Genomic DNA, 19,959 nt, shown 5'->3' with positions numbered 1-19,959 from the left:
TGCACCGCTCGACTTATTTATTTGCGTTGAGGACCCTGAAGCAAAGAGATGCCCCGCTAGACTTATTTATTGCCGTTGAGGACCCTAAAGCAAAGATGCACCGCTAGACTTATTTATTGCCGTTGAGGACCCTAAAGCAAAGATGCACCGCTAGACTTATTTATTAGCGTTGAGGACCCTAAAGCAAAGATGCACCGCTAGACTTATTTATTGCCGTTGAGGACCCTGAAGCAAAGAGATGCCCCGCTAGACTATTTATTAGCGTTGAGGACCCTGAAGCAAAGAGATGCCCCGCTAGACTATTTATTGCCGTTGAGGACCCTGAAGCAAAGATGCACCGCTAGACTATTTATTGCCGTTGATGTGGCACGCAGTTGCTTGGGCTTGAAGTCGTTCTCTGTGTCTTCATAATGGCAGCTTTGCACTTGGAGGAATTCTGTTCATACAGCTCATGAAAATCACGCAGTTAAAGGGGCTTACATTTCCGCCAAAAACAGAGACGTCGGAAATTAAGCACACTGTAAGCTTTTAGTTTTTCATTGTATATAAAACTATTCATTTTAACAGTTTCAGAATATTAATTTCAAGTATTTTCTTGTAGTTGCTCTGTACTGGAGTAAAATTGCTTTTAGCACACAATAAGGAACACAATGTTTTTGTCTTTACCGCTGAGTTTGATGTCGCTGGGGCAATTCCCCTGGATCTCCCTGCCTGGACTACAGTAGTTCTGATACTGCATGTGAAATTCTGAGAAAACTCTGAGATGCTCTGAAAAGAGGAAATAATTGAAGGCTGGTGACATGCTGTTAGCGCCTCGGAAGTGACGCTGGTGACCGTCAGGGTATTTCAAGGGGCACTGAGTTTGTTTGTTTTATATCTCCATTGTGCAGTGTTTCTAGTTTCTGCCTCTGGAGAAGCCGAAGTATGCCATATTGCTTAATGTCTGCAAGGCCACAATTTCTCTTCTTCGATGTATCGCTTTCTCCACCATTTTAGATAAATACTTACACGGAGCCGGGGTTGGTGTAGTTGGTTTCATTCGGTGGCCTGTTCGTGCCGAATGTTTCTGACAAGAGCGTTTCCGCTTATTACTCGAGACTTCCCGGATTCAAATCTCAATCTGAGAAGAAATTAACCCTGAAGAAGGCAACTGCAAGATTTGCCTAAGCGTTGGAGAACCCTCAACTTTCGGTGAGACTAATCCCGAAAAGTGAAGCCACCCAGTAGTCTGTTGTCTCACTTTCATGAGAAATGCTTACGTCATAAGCCCATAAATTAGGCGACGCCCCCCCCCCCACTCTCTCTATTTTATCCAGTGCTGTTAAATTCTCAGGGCTGTAAGCAAAACCAGTACTAAGGAATGGTATATTCAAAATTTAATACCGTAAAATAATTCTGACTCGTCCAGGGAGGCCTACCGTTTGTGTAAAAAGTTTACGAAACTGAAGAAGAGGCCAGGGCCCAGCAAAGGGCTGTAGAGCCACTGATGGCTGACTGAATGAATGAACGAAAGAAATATAATTCTTGGCATTTTCACAGATATCAGTAGAATTCGCGGTTAGAGCTTTTCGTACTCTTCTCCTTTATTCGTAAGTACCCTTTTCTAATAAGCAGTAAGGTCATTTAAAGTTGGCCCTGTGCTTAATTAATTAAGTACCACGTCATGAAGACGCATGGGGGGGCTGAAGGTATGGCTCCACCATTCTTGACCTTGGCACTAGGTGGAGATGAGCACTCAGCTTCAGGCCCCGGTCCCCACTGCAGAGGCTGGGGTGCCCCAGAACTGGACACTGGAGGAGGAGAGAACAGTGCCATACTTCTGCCGGGAATGTCGCCGTGTATTCAGGCTAATACAGTATAGCCTCTTGAAACCTGTATTTCGTATTTTATCAGCAATGGATACTGTGACTGGGTTGAGAGTGCCCGGTGCGGAGCCCCTAGTGAACGTGCAAGGGAGAAGCAAGAACTGCGCCTAGTGTCGTTGTTGCGCGGAGGCGGGTGACTGTTCCCACGGCGTGAGGTAGGCGCGACCTCTGCCGTGACCCGGCTACCTGACTGTGAGCACACCTCACGGAGCGCACGTCTGCCTCGGCTTGTTCGGTACTCCGTGACGTCACTACCAGAAGAACCCGTCGTGACTGCGAGCATGCATTTCCTGATCTACCATACAAACATACACACGCAAATCTTCCCATGAGCACGAAGTTCACCCAAACAATATTGTCGCGTGACACATTTGACTTCTTCGCGATAACGAATCTCTCACTGTTGTCGGGATCTTGCACTGGCCTCAAGTCTTCTCTTCTTTATCCTTCTGTATTCTTCTGTCGTATTGTCTTCTTCTGGTCACTTCTCTCCCTGAGGTAGGTTCTGGTCGGACCGCACGGAGATCACCTCCTTGAAGAGTTCTCTTTTTGCGTCTCCGATGTGACTGCCCGTTTCTGTATCTGTTGCCTAGGAGACGTCTTCAGTAGTTCCTCTGTTGTGATTATTGAGACCTTTCTTGTTGACTGCTTTACACGGGTACTTCTGGTTCCACATCTTAATGCTTTGAGCAACCCGTCACAAAGGCCGCGCCATATCTCAAGCGGTTAGTCCCTGGCTTCCAACCGCGGCGGCCGGGTTTGGTCAAGTGGGATTTGTGGTGGACAAAGTGACGCTGGGGCGGGTTTTCTCCGAGTACTTTGGTTTCCCCTGCAAATCTTCATTCCACCAAATTCTCCAAAATCATAATCACCCGGGTCAGGTACAATAGGCCAATCAGCGACCGCCGTGCCGAGTGGACCCAGTTGGACTCCACCCCCCGTCACAATATTTATACGTTCGGTTCCTACCTTACAGAAGACACAGTCTGCCCTTGCAAGATGTGACACCGTATGATCTAGTAGAAGTTTGTTCATCTAGAGGAGTTATTGCTCGTAACTTCTGCGATATAACGCAGCTAAAGCAGCCACTTCGTGGTAACCGATTCCAAAACGACGATGACGTCATTTCTGCAGGGGAGAACTTCCGAAACTGATAATTACAATTTTATGACTTCCTCGCGTACATAAAAGAGGGTAAAGCTCTCCCTGTAACAGGTCGTGGAGGCCAGTAGGGTTGTGAGAAGTCGAGGCTGCAACATTTTCTAGACAGTCGGCTCGCAGATGGGGGTGAGGTTGTCAGCCATACGCGCCGGCCGCCATTTATCCTCCCGCAGGAAGATTCCTAGTACTCATTTCTGTTAGAGGCTGAATCGACCTCAGGTCCACAGAGGGGCTGTAAGGAATAGGCCAATTGAAAAATCCAGTGACCTCATCGGGAATCGAACCCACGACTTCCGGCTGCGCTGCCGAGTGCCCCCATATATACGTATATTCGTTGCACATGTCATTGACAATTTTTTGTTGCATATCCAAAGTATGCATTCGAAATAAACTCTTATGAAAATTATCAAAACAGAGCCACAAGCAGATCAGAGCTGACGCCACGGTTCGTGTACTGAATCGCCGGACTGCAGGCATCCGGGAGGTCCTGCGACCGACCAGCTCGATTAATGATTTCCGTGGGTTTTCTCGGTCATAGAGCAAATGCTGAGTTGGTGCCCAAATTCCACGTTACACTGCATGCCTCACATGTAGCCCTCCCCATGTTACGCTGCATGCCTCACATGTAGCCCTCCCAACGTTACATTGCATGCCTCACATGTAGACCTCTCCACGTTACATTGCATGCCTCGCATGTAGCTCTCCCCACGTTACACTGCCTGCCTCACATGTAGATCTCCCCACGTTACGCTGCATGCCTCACATGTAGCCCTCCCCATGTTACGCTGCATGCCTCACATGTAGTCCTCCCCACGTTACACTGCATGCCTCACATGTAGCCCTCCTCACGTTACACTGCATGCCTCACATGTAGCCCTCCACACGTTACACTGCATGCCTCGCATGTAGCCCTCCTCACGTTACACTGCATGCCTCACATGTAGCCCTCCCCACGTTACAATGCATGCCTCACATGTAGCCCTCCTCATGTTATAGTGCAACACTCTCAGCATTAATATCAGTGCAAATTTCTTCAAAGAACGAAGTTCACTTTCCATCGATTTAACTTCGTCACTTCCTTATGGTTTACCCTTTCTCAAACGTACCTCTACCAGAAGAGCTAAGGACACAGCGTGAGAAGTATTAAAGCATGAAAAGCTTTGTGCCCCCCTCCAAAATGTAGGGCGTCACAATACACCGCAAAACTGGGTCTTCTCTCTCTTCTTCAGGCTTCAGGGCATACAGAACTCAACAATATCAGGAGAGGCGTGCACGGGGAAAAGATAAAGGGACAGAAAATGCATAAACAAACCTGGCTAAAAGAAGACAGAATTTGTAAATGGAGGCCTGATTGTATATGTGATATGGTGCGGGTTGATGACAGGAGATACCAAAATGAGACAGACAGTCATTAATGTCTCATAGCTGTTGGACTGAACTACAGAGAACTCGCGCCTTGCCATGGCCGCTTACCTCTGTGCCCCGTGCGACGTCATACAGATCTGAAGCAAAGTCTTGCTTGAGCGGAGATGGACTGGACGCCACCATGGACTGTGGCAGTCCCGTCATGGCTCTGAAGTTCAGTCCAAAAACGAGTAGCAATAACTGTAGCATTCTGATGGTCAAGTGCTCTTGGGCTGGCCCGCTTCTCCTTTGTTCGCTTTTAGGCTTTCCGAAACGTCAGCGTGGGCTTTTCTGCAAAAGAAACACGACAGTTGAGGGCTTTGTATACAGCCCGTTGAAATTTCAACGGGAAATTCTTCAAAACGAACTTAATCAAAATCATCTTATTTCAGTAAGTTCAGTAGTTTTGGAAGGACACTGAAGGGTTTTCAGTTCCCATGTCTATCTACAGACCCCTCCACACTGATCCATTCCTATACGCACTAAACCACTATTTCACTGAATATGCACACTGTCAACAATGGGAGCTTGTTTTCGGCAACGGTCGAGACTGCAATACCGACTGAAGAATAGGTACCTGGCCCTCAATTCTGTGACTGCTGCTATTACTATTACAATTACTACTACTACTATCCCTTTGTGGGTCTTATATGTAGAGAAAGTCAAGGCTGCAGTTCCAACTGACACGTAGGAACTCTCTCACTGCCACGTGCGCCCACCATCCGACATTCGAAAAAACACAGCGTTTCGGAAAATGGATCTGCTTTTCGTCCTCAGGTGGAGGGGGTCACCAACTCGGTTGGGTCCAGTGATTGAAGTTAGCTCTTTCTAAAGGACCCAACACTGTAGCTGTCTCACACCCGTCAGCTGAAGACGGAAAGAGATCCAGTTTCCGAAAAGTTGTGTTCTCAATTTTTTTAGAATACCGGACGATTGACAAAGTCCAAAACTCCAATATACAGCATTGTGGGAACGCTTTAATTCCTCCATTCATTAGTGGCTTTACAGCCCCTCTGTTGGGTTTAAGTTCCGTAATCCTATACACGGACGGGATAGCACAGACACAAAATAAATGAACACAGACATCCATGCCTCGAGTGGGATTCGAACCTACAACTCAAGTGTTGGAGCGGGCGAAGACAGTTCATGTCTTAACCGCTCGGCCTGTCCGAAAACTTTAGAATCTACAAATAGGATTCCTGTTTTTAGTATTATTGCCTTATTGCACATACAGCAAAGATAATAGCAAAGATAATTAAAAGAAGAGTTGAAAGGAAAATAGAGGATGTACTTGGAGAAGATCAGTTTGGATTTAGAAGAGGAAAAGGAACCAGGGATGCAATTGGGATGTTGAGAATTATAGCAGAACGAACTTTAGAGATAGAGAAAGAACTGTGTGTTTGCTTCATAGACTGCAGAAGGCATTTGACCGTGTAAACTGGACCAAATTAATGCAGATCCTAAAAGAAACAGGTATCGATTGGCGTGAAGGAAGATTGATCAGCAAATTGGACATGGATCAGAAAGTTAGAGTACGACTGGACAGTGGGGAGACAAGAAGTGTCCAGATTGGAAGAGGAGTTCGACAAGGATGCTGTTTATCACCAATTCTGTTCAACTTGTACAGCGAATGCCTTACCAAGGAAGCTCTGGATGGGCTCGGAGACTTCAAATTAGGAGGGCAAATTATTCAAACTGTGAAATATGCAGATGACCTTGTGTTAATGGCTAAGGAAGAAACTGTGCTACAGGGCATGATTGATAGACTAATTGAAATTGGAAGGTGCTATGGCATGGAAATGAATGTGGAGAAAACAAAAGTAATGAAAATTTCGAGACGACAAACCTCAGTCACAATAAAGATAGACCAAAAACAACTGGAGAATGTGAAATGTTTTAAATATTTGGGTAGCTTGTTAACACATGATGGAAGGTGTACTAGTGAAATTAAATCTAGGATTGCCATGGCAAAAGCTGCATTTAGCAAGAAGAAGAATCTTTTTACCAGCAAACTGAACTTAAATTTGAGAAAGAAACTAGTGAAATGCTACATTTGGAGCATTGCTTTGTATGGGGCTGAAACTTTGACACTTAGGGCAGTAGATCAGAAACATCTGGAAAGCTTCGAAATGTGGTGTTGGAGAAGGATGGAGAAAATCAGTTGGACCGATTATGTGAGGAATGAAGAAGTGTTATTTAGAGTCACTGAGCAGAGGAATATCCTACACGAAATAAGAAAACGGAAGGCTAATTGGATTGGTAGAAGTTATTGAAGGAAAGATAGAGGGGCGGATAGAGGTGACCAGAAGACGTAAGAAGATGCTGGATGACCTTGGGGACAGAAGAGGATATTCTCATTTGAAGGAGAAAGCTCTAGATTGCATTAAGTGGAGGAACTGTTTTGGAAGAGACTGTGGACCTGTCGTCTGACAGATTACTGATGAATGAATGAATGAATCCTTCCAGCCGCACTATGGCCCTGGGGTCGACTCAGTCTTTAAGAGAAATGAGTACCAAGAATTTTCTTGGATGTACAGGTCGGCCGGCGAGTAAGACTTAAAACCTCACCGCCATCTGCTAGCCGATTTTCTAGAAAATGTGGGAGCCTCGACGTCTCACAAGCCTGTGGCCCTCCAAGTCTGTTACAGGGATAGCTTTACCATTTTTTCTCAGATATCACGTAACTTACAACAAATAGAATTCATTACTATTATTCTAGTGGCGTTGAAATGCCTACAGTGACGTCTGCGATATATTACATGACACAGCAGGTTGGCATAGCGGTAACGGTCTTGAGGTGCTCAGTTCGAATCTCGGCCGAGACCCAGGCTATCCTGATTTGAGGATTGTGTAGTTTTCTTCAGTTACAGCAGGAAAATTCCGTCAATTAGGCCACGTCCACTTCCTTACAAATTTTCATTCATCAGTCATCATATCGTTCGTCATTATAGGCCCACAGTATCGCCAAATGAGCCAGTAACCAAAACATATGGGCCTCACAGTCGAGTCATAAGACCCGCGTTTGAAAAACAAATAAAAAGATGCAGCCTTCAAGAAGGTACTGTAGTTGTCATGTAGGTGACAGATTAACCTACCGGTAGAATTAGCACTAACTGCAGCCAGCGCGTGCGCATACACAATCGTATTGTGTTACCATAGTCTTGACGGAATTTTATTACGATTTTGCTGTAGAGAGAGACTGTGCACGCAGCAAGATGGCGGTCTATAAAACCATGAAAACCCAGCTGTTCGCAATATGGGACAAGACGAAGCCCGACACAGAAATGTAGGCCCGGATATGTGTATGTTGGTTTACTTCCCGTTGTCACCGAATATTATGTCAGATTATTATGCGAATCTCTGTTCCCCAAAGAAGTTTTCGTAATGTCAGTTCAAAATTAATTAATAGTATGAAACTGAACTGTCATACCGAATATAATGTACACGAACTGATAAGACATCTTCATGTAAACATGTTTTATTCAGGCAAGTACAACTAAAATCACAGTTGGTCTAGAAATAATTTTGTCCATTTGTTATGTTGTTCAGTGACTGATATGACTTCACTGTTTGACCCCCATGTGCATGAGCGTACTCCCTTCCTTTGTTATATGTTATTTTGACACACGATTTGCACAATATCGATCATTTACATTCGTTTCCGTTTTGAAGAGTTTATCGTTGTTTCTATCGGTGCTAGTCCCTGGAAACAAAGGAAGGAACCAGCAACCCGCTGAAATGTCAATCTGATCCCTGGTATCGCCTCAGCAATTACAGCACTCGCGGTGCAGTGTTGCCTCCTGTTCTGTGGCTCAGTTCAGATATATGCTTCTTTTCCCGCCACACAGCGTGAATTCTCTTCCCACAGTCTGCAACGTAGGCGACATGTTTCGACAAATATGTGTCATCTTCAGGCCCTAAATTATCCGAACGCAAGTGTAAACTTCAAATTAAGAAATACATATCTGAGACGCATAATTGGATCTATTGCTGTGTCGTTTGTAAATTTTTGTAAGCGGGAAGTTTGTCATTTTCATAATGCATCTTGAGCTTACTGTCAAGCGTGATCATGTTGCAGGAATGTAAATGAAGAGTTAACACTTTCGTTTCTTTGTAACGTATCTGCTCAGGAGTACTGATAACATTTAGATACGGATGTGTAAAATGAATTGTACTATATAAAGGAGACGGTTTACAATTGAATATTTATGCGTGTTATGCGTGGGAGATGACATTAAACGTCGGCGTAGACGTATCGTTCGATAACTTACAGTAATTGAAAGGAATGTGGGAGAAAATATTTAAAGAGAATTTCTGTTGAGCTCTCAACAGAACATAAACAGATAAATTGCAATACGTTAATTATAAACTCATGTGAACCCGGATAGCTCAGTCGGTAAAGCGACTAGCAACGGGCTGGATGGTAGAGGTGTCGGAGTTCGAGTCCCGATAGAGGCTAGATTCTTCTCATCTCCACGTCGTCCAGACCGACTCTGGGGACCACCCAGCCTCCTGTCAAATGGATACCGGGGGCTCTTTCCCCAGGGGTAAAGTAGTCGGGTTGATCTATGTAACCTCTCCCCTCTGCGTCTTCGTAGTGTAGTGCTTAGTAAGTTAAGCACAAGGAGAATTTTACCTTTGCCTTATGAGACTACTAAATTTGGCACACAATAATAAGTCATGTACAAGTCACTAGGCTAAAGCACTGCAAATATTATTGCTTGTTTACTCTTCTTGGATTCGCCACTAACATGTTGCTGACCGGACCGTAGTGAAAATGTAGAATGCTCGTTGCTCTGAGCACCCCACACCCCACACAGCACAGACCCCCATCTGTTGCAGAACCCGGTTTTGTACTGTCCTTACAGCCAAGAAACCAAAACCAGACCTAGTTGACAGGGACACGTCAATAAAATGAGAGATGTTTTGCCATTCCGGAAATATTTATTTCTGTTTATTTAGTATTTGTCTAACGACGCTGTCAGCTCAGATTATGTAGCGTCGGATGTTAGTGGTCAGTGCATATGAACTGAGAAGGACGTAACAGTGAAGCGGTGAAGGCGAAGTTGTCCCTGTACTCAATTATGAAGCTCCACAGCATGGAAACGTATGGCGGAGTGGAGGTATAGCTTCACTAGATGGGAAAGAGCCCCCCAATACCCATTGGGACAGGAGACTGCGTGGGCCCCAGGGCAGGCCCCGACGCTGTGTAGAGGAGAAAAATGTCTTCCCTCCAGAGGGAATCGAACCTCGATTCATCGGTTCTCTAAACAGTAGCATAGTCGCTATACCGACTAATAATCTGGTAATCCAAGAGCATGCATGGATGGACTGGGAAAACTACGAAAGAGCTCAGTAAGGATAGCCAGTGTGTGAACCCGTACATTCTCAACACGAGGCGGGAGTGCTGCCCAGTGTACCGAGACGTTTCAGCTAACCCCATACAGCAGTTCCCCAACTCTCAAGAAATCCTCAGAATTTCATGGGCCCCGAAGATAAATTACTATCCTCACGATGGCGTCACTGGCCCTTATCCTAAGCCAGATGAATCCAATCCATGCACCCCCATTCTATTAATCTAAGGTCCACTTTAATATTATACTCCTATCTATGGTTAGGTCTTCGTAGTGATCGTCTTCCTTCAGGGTCTTGATATCAAACTCTGTACCTACTCCTCTATGGGTGTGAAACTTGGCGTTTGCCGTTAAGAGAGGAACATAGACAGAGGCTATTTGCGAACAGGGTGTTGAGAATATTTGGACCGAAGAGAGATGACGTGACGGGAGGTTGGATAAGACTGAATAATGAGGTCCTTCATAACTTATACTCCTCGCCAAGTATAATTAGAATGACCAAGCCAAAGAGGATGAGATGGTCAGGGCATGTAGCACGAATGGGGAGAAGAGGAAGGCATGTAGAATATTGGTGGGGAAGTCAGGAGGAAAGATACCACTAGGACGACCAAGACGTACGTGAGAGGATAATATTTAGATAGATCTTTGAGAAACAGTACGGGGTGGTGTGGACTGGATTGATCTGGATGAGGATGGGGACCAGTGGAGGTAATGAACCTCCGGGTTCCATAAAATGTTTGGAGGTTCTTGAGTGGCTGCACAATTGGGGACTTCTCAAGAAGGGCCCAGCTCCATGAAGTTCTCCTGTGTGTGCTATATACCCTGCCCCCCTCATCCTTACTGTAATGCAATCTGATAGAACGTACAAGGTATGAAGCTCACCGTACTGCTGCGTCCCTCTCAGGTCCAAGCATTCCCCTCAATAGCCCCAGTGTTATGTTCAGTTAATGTGAGAGCGTACGTTCCGTGGCCGTACAGAACGCGGTGACCTGTGCTGGAAGGAATTCAATGTACCTCGCCGGGTTTCCTTATTCTGTACTTGCAATGTCCTTCGTAACGTCAAGTGCTGAAGGGGATCGCGAGTTTCCGAGAATTGAAAGCTCGCAGCAGGAAGTGCAGAGGCTGCTTGCTCCAGGCGCTCCGGGTTAACCCACGCACTTTCCAGCTCTGTCTCTCGCTTGCATCATGAACAAGCTTCGTAAGCATTGCTCTTGTAAAGCAGCGTGAAAGCCAGACGTTTCGGAGCAACGTATCACCTCCGTTTTCAGGGTCCAGAGTAAGACAAGCAATAAACTAAAAGAAGCAGGCGGCAAATAAATACCATTCTATTGCTTGCTGCTTGCGTGGCTTACTCTTCTGACCCGAAGATGGAGCCAGTATGTTTCTCCGAAACGTCGTGCTTCGGCCTAGAACGCCGAATCCAAGTATGTAAATGAAAGGCTGGGTTTAAGGTTCTTATAGCGGTTACTGTGAACAGTGCTGTGTTTCATGTAGTCGGGTTCAGGTTAATCGACGTTTCGGAGCTACGTACTGCCTTGATATTAACTTTTGAAGTTTAAGCCAAGAGCCGTGCATGGAAACCTTGGTTTAGATATATGCCTGGAAAGGATCTCTGCAGTACGTTCCTCCGAAACGTCGGTTAACTTCTAAGGCGTCATATCCCGGAGGATAGTTCTCTCCAGAAGTAACGTTCGCTTTCGCACGGAAGAGTCAGGCCATGAGGACGTATGAAACAGAGGCATAGAGCGGCACTAGATGGATGTGAGCGGTGAGCTTCTGGTCCGTGTCTGTTCCCCTCGCTGGGTGAGCCCCAGAACCTTGCGGAGAAGAGAAAGATCTGCCCCTGCCGCGAATCCTACCCGGTTGGGCACTATTCTGAGCGCTATCTCCCCCCTACCCCCGTTTTGTAATCCGCATGCCCAGAATTACAAAGACAAAACAACTCCGTCCAGTGTGACTGTTGGAGTTTTACTACTTGAAAACTCAACGCCCTTCATGTTTCGGTCCCTATAGACCTTCATCAGAGGGAACATCGATACTTTTTTTGGAAACTACTATCACAATGGGTGTTTTGAGTGTTAAAACACATATACATACAATGTTTGTAATGCACAATATATACAAAATCCAACTTTTCCACAACTACAGCACCTTTCTTGGTATATTAAAAGTTTTTTTAAAACTTTGTTCTTTTAGTTATAATTTTTAAACCAAGTAGGTTCGTGTCCCTTCTCCTATCGTTTTCTTGATGGGGGCTGAACTTGTGCCGCCTGTCTGTCTTGTTTTAAAAACAACACAGCACGCCACAGACAAACACAGGACTATACCAAGAATCTCCTTCTCAAGACAGACAGTTAGAACCCGGACATCTGGATCTGTATACAGGAACTCTGACCACTAGACCGAAGAGGCGGTCAGCCCATAGTAATTTTTATTAGACAAGTTTACTCAGTAGGTCCTGTATATTTGAAATTAAATTAGAAGTTAAATTAAATTACAGCCAAATGTTGATGTCAAGGAGACATTACTCATTGTTCGGGCGCCGTTGAGAGCCGACGTCCGCACTCACGCACACACACACACACACACACACACACACACACACACACACACACTGGGCGGGTTGCTTCAGGCCATAGCGCTGCACTTGCGTTCGATGACCAGGAGTTCTGAACTCGACTGAGACACAGACTGGCCTGAGGATTTTAGTGGCTTTCTCAGAAAGGGTCGGGATAGTAACTTAAAGCAGGCCACGACCGCTTCCTTCCACATCCTTTTCAAGCCATTAATCACAACAGTCAGAGTTACTGACAAGTCGTTGCAGCCTCCGTAGTCTAGAGGTAACGTTTCCACCTAATGACTCGTATTACGCGGGTTCAAATACCCGGCGGAGGTCGTCGAATTTTTAAGGGCGGAAAAATTCAGGGAACAAGTCCTCCGGGAGGGACTTTAAGCCGTGGGTCCCGTGTCGTAGCTTTACGGCACGTAAAAGAACCTCATACCTCCAAAGGAGGTCACTGAGCCAAAATTGCGGACGTTTGCCGCCCAACAGCAGTCACTAATACCTCCGGTAGATGGGGGAAGCATTATACTTCTCAGCCAGTAGAGCCGGTCTCGCTGGCTGGGCAGGACTGATGGTAAGCACCAATACCAGTAGGATATAGAGGCTGGTAGAAATCATAGAGGGAAGCAAAATGGACCACTACAGGTCTAAGTGCATGGGGAAACCCACCCTCTCTAATAACTAACTAACTACTGACAAGTCGTTAAATAAACAAGGAAATAAAATAGATTATCGATTGATGTTTATCGCAGTTTTACTCAGGAAAGTGCCTGAATAGTACCATAATTAGGGCCCAACTGCTTCTTTCAACTTCCAGTTCGGAAGATGACCGTTTCGAATCTCGGCTATGACACAGACTATCCTGGCTGAAGCTTCTCGTCTTTTTTTGCTCAATCCCTGCCGGAAAATTAGGTCACGAACACCTGACCGAATCCTTTCATACTCACAACCACCCTCCAGTTTCACGCTGCAGATAAACAGACTGTCTCTCAAACGTTTGCCTCATGTACTGGCTGCGTTCTTTCATTCTGAAATGCGTACTCACCTGTAGGCGCGACGTCTGCTGCGCACAGTACACAAAACTCACACGCTTGAGCTCCAACTGATTGCCGTGGAAAGTACCGGGCCGCTTTTATACGCCGGACAGAACTCCCACCGCTCAGCCGGCTGTAAACATGGCCGGCCAGCACACGCGTCCTTCATGCGTTCGGGGTGGCCAGCAGTGGTCACTGTAGGCACCACCTGTTATAAGATTAAAAATAATTTAGTATTTTGCCTCAGCACTGCATAGCGCAGTCGGTATAGCGACTGGCTACGGGCTAGACGACCGAGGCGTCGGAGTTCGAGTCCCGGTAGGGTCAAGAATTTGTTCTTTTCAACGTCGTCCAGACTGACTCTGGGGCCCACTCAGCCTCCTATCGCATGGGTGCGGGGGTAAATCGGCCGGAACGTGAAGCTGATCACTCACTTCCAACTAGTGCCGAAGTGAAGAAAAAGTGAATCTATACTTGAACTCCCCCATACGCCTTCATGGCGTAGTGCTTAATTAGTTAAGCACAGGGACTTTACCTTTAGCTGTATATATCATTTTTTTATTTACATAATATTAGCAATCAGAATTACATTTGATTCTATAAGATAATTGGCTGTATTATTCCCCGTGACGTAGAGAGGGCTTATCCAGAGATAAGTCTTCGTTAACCCTCTCTCGGGTCGGCTGGCCAATTCCTTTTTAGTCTTCATCCATTGTGAGGTTCCAGTAGCGGTTGCATTAGTACGTTCTCATGTCCTTCTGTTTTGTTGAGGTATCTTGTGCTTTTCCCTTTTATGACTTCCTTTACTAGCGGCACTTTCTGGTCTTCATGGAGTGTTATGTTGGAAACATACCGTGGGGCGTTAGTAATCATACGTAGTGTCTTTGACTGACATCTCTGGTTTATGGAAATATTGGTTTTGCTAGCACATCCCCTTATTTCCACTCCATATACCCAAATTGGTTTTATTATTGTTTTGTAAAGTAAGATTTTGTTGTCTAAGGAGAGTTTGGAATTTCTTCCAGTTAACCAGTGCATATCCTTGATTTTTAAATCAATCTGTTTGCGTTTTTTTAGTAAATGTTCCTTCCAGGTTAGATGGTTGTCTAGATGAATACCTAAGTATTTTGTGCTGGGTGATTCAGGTATTTATAAAGAAAACCGCAGGACATTGTTCTCTTCTTAGACTGAAGTTTACTTGCACTGACTTGGTTTCGTTGATTTTTATTTTCCATGTATTTGTCCACTCTTGTATTTCATTGAGATGATTTTGCAAAGTGGTGGTAGCTATTGCTGGATCTTGGTTGGCTGAGAGGATCACGGTATCATCTGCAAATGTGCCCGTCGTTGTGTTGGCATTGACTGGTAGGTCTGCTGTATACAGTAAGTAAAGTAGTGGGCCTAAGACACTACCTTGTGGTACACCTGATTTTATTGCAGAATTGTTAGATATACTATTATTGATTCTCGTTCTGAACTCTCTGCCATTTATATATGATTTTAGTAAGTGGAAGTAAGTGATGGGCAGATATTTTTTGATTTTGTACAGTAGTCCTGGATGCCATACCTTATCAAAGGCTTGGCTTGCATCGAGGAAGACCGATGTGCAGTATTCTTTATTTTCTATTGCTTGGTGTATTTTGTGTGTTATTCTATGTATCTGCTGTACAGTGGAGTGGTTTTCTCTAAAATCAAATTGATGTGATGGTATCCATTCTTCTGTGTTTGGGTCAGACCTTATTCTCTTTAAGAGAAGTCTTTCGAGGAGCTTAGATATGATGGGTAATAAACTTATAGGACGATAGGATGACACACTATTAGGATTTTTGCCTGGTTTGAGGATCAGGATTATTTCTGCTGTTTTTAGCTGATTTGGCCAGTATTTATGTTTGACAATAGCATTAAATATATATGTGAGAAGTACTAATCCTTTTCTTGACATTTCTTTTAACATTATTGGAGCCACGCATGTTTATTGGTTTTTCTCTGTATTTAAGCAAATTCTGAGATGGTTCGAAAGTTCCAGATTGCTACTGCGTGCTTCTCATGCAGCCTATCCCACTTAAATTCATCAGAATCACATTTCTTTCTGCTGTAACCGCTACAAAATTATCCCTCCAAATTATGCGATACACCATTAATTCAGAAAATCAAAATCCAGCGGGCCCTGTCTCAAGCCACTGTTTCTAACTACCCTAACGTTTTCACTTAATATTGGCCTTATCAGAAGGACGAGCGGACGAAGCCTGGGAACCCGCTAACAAAATGATGCTCCTTCGCCCCTCCCCCCTTCATTCTCTCACGACTTTCCCTGTCATGTAATTTCTGTCTCCCTGAATACGAGAAACGTCATCGTTTTGTCTGTCTGTATTTATGCGTCCCTCGCTATCAACCGTAGGTCCCTGCCTTGTGAATATGGACATTCGGGCTCGAAGAATAGTGACCCTTCACATGGGTCAACACCCCCCCCCCCATGAAATAGGGCTCTTTCAATTTTGATTAAATTTCAGTAATTTGTGGCCGGTCTAGAAAACCGAAATTAGCGGCCGTGGGGATTCGTTGCGCTGACCACGCGACACCCTCTATCCGCAAAAATTGGTACTAAACTTCGCCGACAAGCGGCGGGCGCTCGGTCGGTATAGTTCGCTTGCGGACTGAAATCACGGAGGGTTTTTTTTTCAGTAATTTGTGGAGGTCATCTTCCTAACAAACAACGGCATGCAGCGAACCCCAACTTACGAACACAATGTATTTTCGGAATGTATAAGTTAAATTTTCTTAAGTTACCATGAATTAGGTCAGGTTTTTTCGTACATAAGAGAATCGTATCAGCAGTTAAGAGGGTAGAGTTCGTTAGTGATAGGATTTCATATATAATACTAAGAGGTCGCTGGTGTGATATCGTTGTTATGAATGTTCACGCCTCAACAGAAGATAAAATTGATGACATAAAGGGTATATTCTATGAAGAACTAGAACATGTATTTGATAAATTCTCGAAGTACCCTATGAAAATTTTGTTAGGAGATTTCAATGCAAAAGTAGGGAGGGAAGACATTTTCAAACCAACGACTGGGAATGAGAGTTTGCATGAAATTAGTGGTGATAATGGAGTTAAGAGTAGTAAACTTTGCCACATCAAAAATATCACTGTCAAAAGTAGAATGTTCCCACATCGTAACATCCATAAATTTACTTGGACATCTCCTGATGGGAAGATACACAATCAAATCGACCATATTTTGATAGACAGGAGACGGCACTCAAGTATACTTGATGTCCGATCATTCAGGGCAGCAGATTGTGATACTGACCACTGCCTGGTGGTGGCAAAGGTTAGGGAAAGACTGGCAGCGAGCAAACAGACAACGCACAGAGTTCATATGGAGAGGTTCAGTCTCAAGAAATTAAACGAGGCAGAGGGCAAAGAGCAGTATCGTGTAGAATCTCAAATAGGTTTGCGGCTTTGGAAAACTTGGACACTGAGATGGATGTTAATAAAGCTTGGGAACCTATTAGAGACAATATAAAAATGTCTGCCAAAGAGAGACTAGGTTATTATGAACCGAAGAAGCATAAGCCATGGTTCGATGAAGGATGCTCAAATTTATTAGACCAAAGAAAACAAGCCTAATTGCAGTGGTTACAGGATCCAAGCGAGTTAAATGGGGATAATCTGAACAATATAAGACGTGAAACCAGCAGGCATTTCAGGAACAAGAAGAGGGAATAACTGAAAGACAAAATTGATGAGCTTGCAATGAACAGTAAGAAGAAGAACATTACAGACCTGTATAGGGGAATAAATGACTTTAAGAGGGGTTACCAGCCTAGCGGTAACTTAGTGAAGGATGAAAATGGTGATCTGCTTGCAGATTCCCACATTTTGAATAGGTGGAGGAACTACTTCTCTCAGTTATTGAATGTACACAGGGTCAGTGATGTTAGTCAGACCGACATCCATACAGCTGAGCCGTTAGTACCTGATCCTAGCCCTTTTGAGGTTGAAAGTGCTATTGCAAAATTGAAAAGGTATAAATCGCCAGGTAGTGATCAAATTCCTGCAGAACTTGTTCAATCAGGAAGCGAAATATTACGTTCTAAGATCCACAAGCTAATTACTTCTATTTGGTATAAGGAAAAATTGCCTGATCAGTGGAAGGAGTCTATTTGTACCAGTTCACAAGAAGGGTGATAAAACTGACTGTAGTAATTAGCATGGGATGTCACTTCATACAAAATTTTAACCAACATTCTTCTCTCAAGGTTAAGTCCATATATACAGTGGGGATCATCAGTGTGGGTTTCGACGTAACAGATCAAATCTTTTGCATTTGTCAAATATTGGAGAAAAATGGGAGTACGATGAGACAGTACATCAGCTGTTTGTAGACTTCAAGAAAGCCTATGATTCATTTAGGAGGGAAGTATTGTACAATATTCTGATAGAGTTTGTGGTATCTATGAAACTAGTTAGGCTGATTAAAATGAGTTTAAACGAAACGTATAGTAAAGTCCGTGCAGGTAAACATTTGTCTGATAAATTTTCTATCCAGATTGGTCTAAAACAAGGAGATGCTTTATCTCCACTCCTTTTCAACTTTGCTTTAGAATATGCAATTAGGAAGGTCCAGGGAAACCAGGTGGGGCTGAAATTAAACGGGACACATCAGCAAGTCTATGCTGATGATGTGAATCTACTGGGTGATAATGTAGATACACACAAATTTTAATTGACGAAAATAAGGAGGCTGGAGCAGTATAATTAGAATGAGCAAGTCAAGGAGGCTGAGGTGGGTAGGGCATGTAGCACGAATGGGGGAGACGAGGAATGCGTATAGGATACTGGTGGGAGAGCCAGAAGGAAAGAGAGCACGGGGAAGACCAAAGCCTTGGCGGGCGGACAATATTAAAATGGATCTTAGAGATATAGGATGGGATGATTTATATTGGATTCATCTGACTCTGGATAGGGACCGTTGGAGGGCTCTTGTGAACATGGTAATGGACCTTCGGGTTCCACAGAATGTTGGGAAATTCTTGAGTGGCTGCAGAATTGGCGGCTCCTAAAGAAGGGCTCATCTCCATGTAAGTAATTTATTTATTTCCTATGGTATATCATTAAATCAGAATTACTGGATTTTTTTATTTTGTCCATCGTCAGGTATTCTAGAAAGTAGAAAGCAACGGTCCAGTGATTGAGGTTAGCTCTTTATAAGAGACCCAACTGAGTGCGCTTTTCGCCCTTCTCCTGAGGACGGAAACAGATCCAGTTTCCGAAGCGTTATATTTTCTAGTTCCTAGAGTACCGGACAATGGACAAAGTCCAAAAACCCAGTAATTCCGACTCTTATATACCATCGTCAGAACCCATTAGAATCTAATCATTATGTCTGTTAATGTTAATTTGTTAAAATGTTCGTAGCCGCGGGGATCTGTGTTCGTTAAATGAATTGGGAGTCGCAGTGTATTAATCCATGCGATGTGCGTAAATACACATTGTTCCTTACTTGAAAGTTCGTGAGTAGATGTTCGCATGTAAAAAAGGTAAAAACTATCCCTGTAACAGGCCGCGGAGGCCCATAGGGCTGTGGGATGTCAAGGCTCCCACATTTTCTAGACAATCGACTCACCGATGGCGGTGAGGTTGTCAGCCTTACGAGTCGGCCGTCCTGTATCCCCAGGAAGATTCCTGCTTCTCATTTCTGTTAGAGGCTGAGTTAACCCCAGACCATAGTGCAGCTGGAAGGGCTAGTGCTATTTTAAAGGCCAGCGAGCTCATTGGGACTCGAACCCGACACCTTCCGGGTTGTATCACCGTGCCTATACCTTCATGAAGGCTGTGCAGTGTGTGCAGCGATTTTCATTTAAACCTGAACTTTCTTGTACAAAAGACACATGGACGTACATACAATTCATTGCGCAGTTTGAAATGATGACGTTGCTTCAATGAGAGTAATACAACAACGTTTTCTTATATTGGGTTTGGAAAAAATTTACAAGACCACTGCGGAAGAAATACAAACGTTAAGGAAAAAAACTCACTGCTTTGGCTGAAAGTTTAATACACGAAACCGTGACGCGAATGGAAAGATTGTATGTCCAGATTTGGAGCCTGCATATGAGAATAACCTTTAAAAGTTTACCTTTCCTTTGTGTTATTGTAGTAATCTTGTTGGGTGGTGTAATTGCCGGTCGGGCTGACGCAAGTGTAATGTTGTAGACTCGATTTTGAAGGTTCTTGGTTCCAAACTCGACCCACTATCCTTCCCGATGTTTCTAGTGGTTTTACGAGGGGGTGCTGATAAGTCTTTGGCTTTATAAAGAAAACAAAAATCTGCGGGATTGAAAAAATGTACTTTTTTATTCATTGGCGCTGCAGCCCTCATTTGGGCCTAGGCCTACCTCCATGAAATGTACTTAACTTACATATTCCCCCTGACTTCGGTGTTCTAACATGTTTAACCCATCAAAAAATATTTTGGTTGTGCAGCGAACCGCCCGCTCGCAGCTAATGTGGCCTCTTCATTGCTCGAAAACTTTCCTCCCTTGGTCTCTGGATCACATATGGATCCAAG

The 19,959-nt window shown here is 44.3% G+C and overlaps 1 protein-coding gene across 2 annotated transcripts in view; it reads right to left on the bottom strand.

Annotated features, from left to right (window-relative positions):
* LOC111868149 (inter-alpha-trypsin inhibitor heavy chain H4) overlaps positions 1-13,477 on the bottom strand; it is a 50,391-nt gene extending 36,914 nt beyond the window's left edge. For both annotated transcript variants that reach the window (XM_023858573.1, XM_023858574.1), the window contains exons 1-2: positions 13,393-13,477; positions 4,500-4,721 (exon numbers count right to left, since the gene is read on the bottom strand). In XM_023858573.1, coding sequence (XP_023714341.1) covers positions 4,500-4,640 — 141 coding nt within the window. In that variant the 5' untranslated portion in view covers positions 4,641-4,721; positions 13,393-13,477. The remainder of the gene's footprint in view (positions 1-4,499; positions 4,722-13,392) is intronic.
* Positions 13,478-19,959: the final 6,482 nt, after the last annotated feature.

Source organism: Cryptotermes secundus, unplaced genomic scaffold (genome assembly GCF_002891405.2).
Source record: "Cryptotermes secundus unplaced genomic scaffold, Csec_1.0 scaffold2757, whole genome shotgun sequence".
In the NCBI taxonomy this organism is placed as follows: Eukaryota; Metazoa; Arthropoda; class Insecta; order Blattodea; family Kalotermitidae; genus Cryptotermes; species Cryptotermes secundus.
Note: the sequence above shows the minus strand (reverse complement) of the source record. Positions and strands in the feature narration are given on the sequence as shown.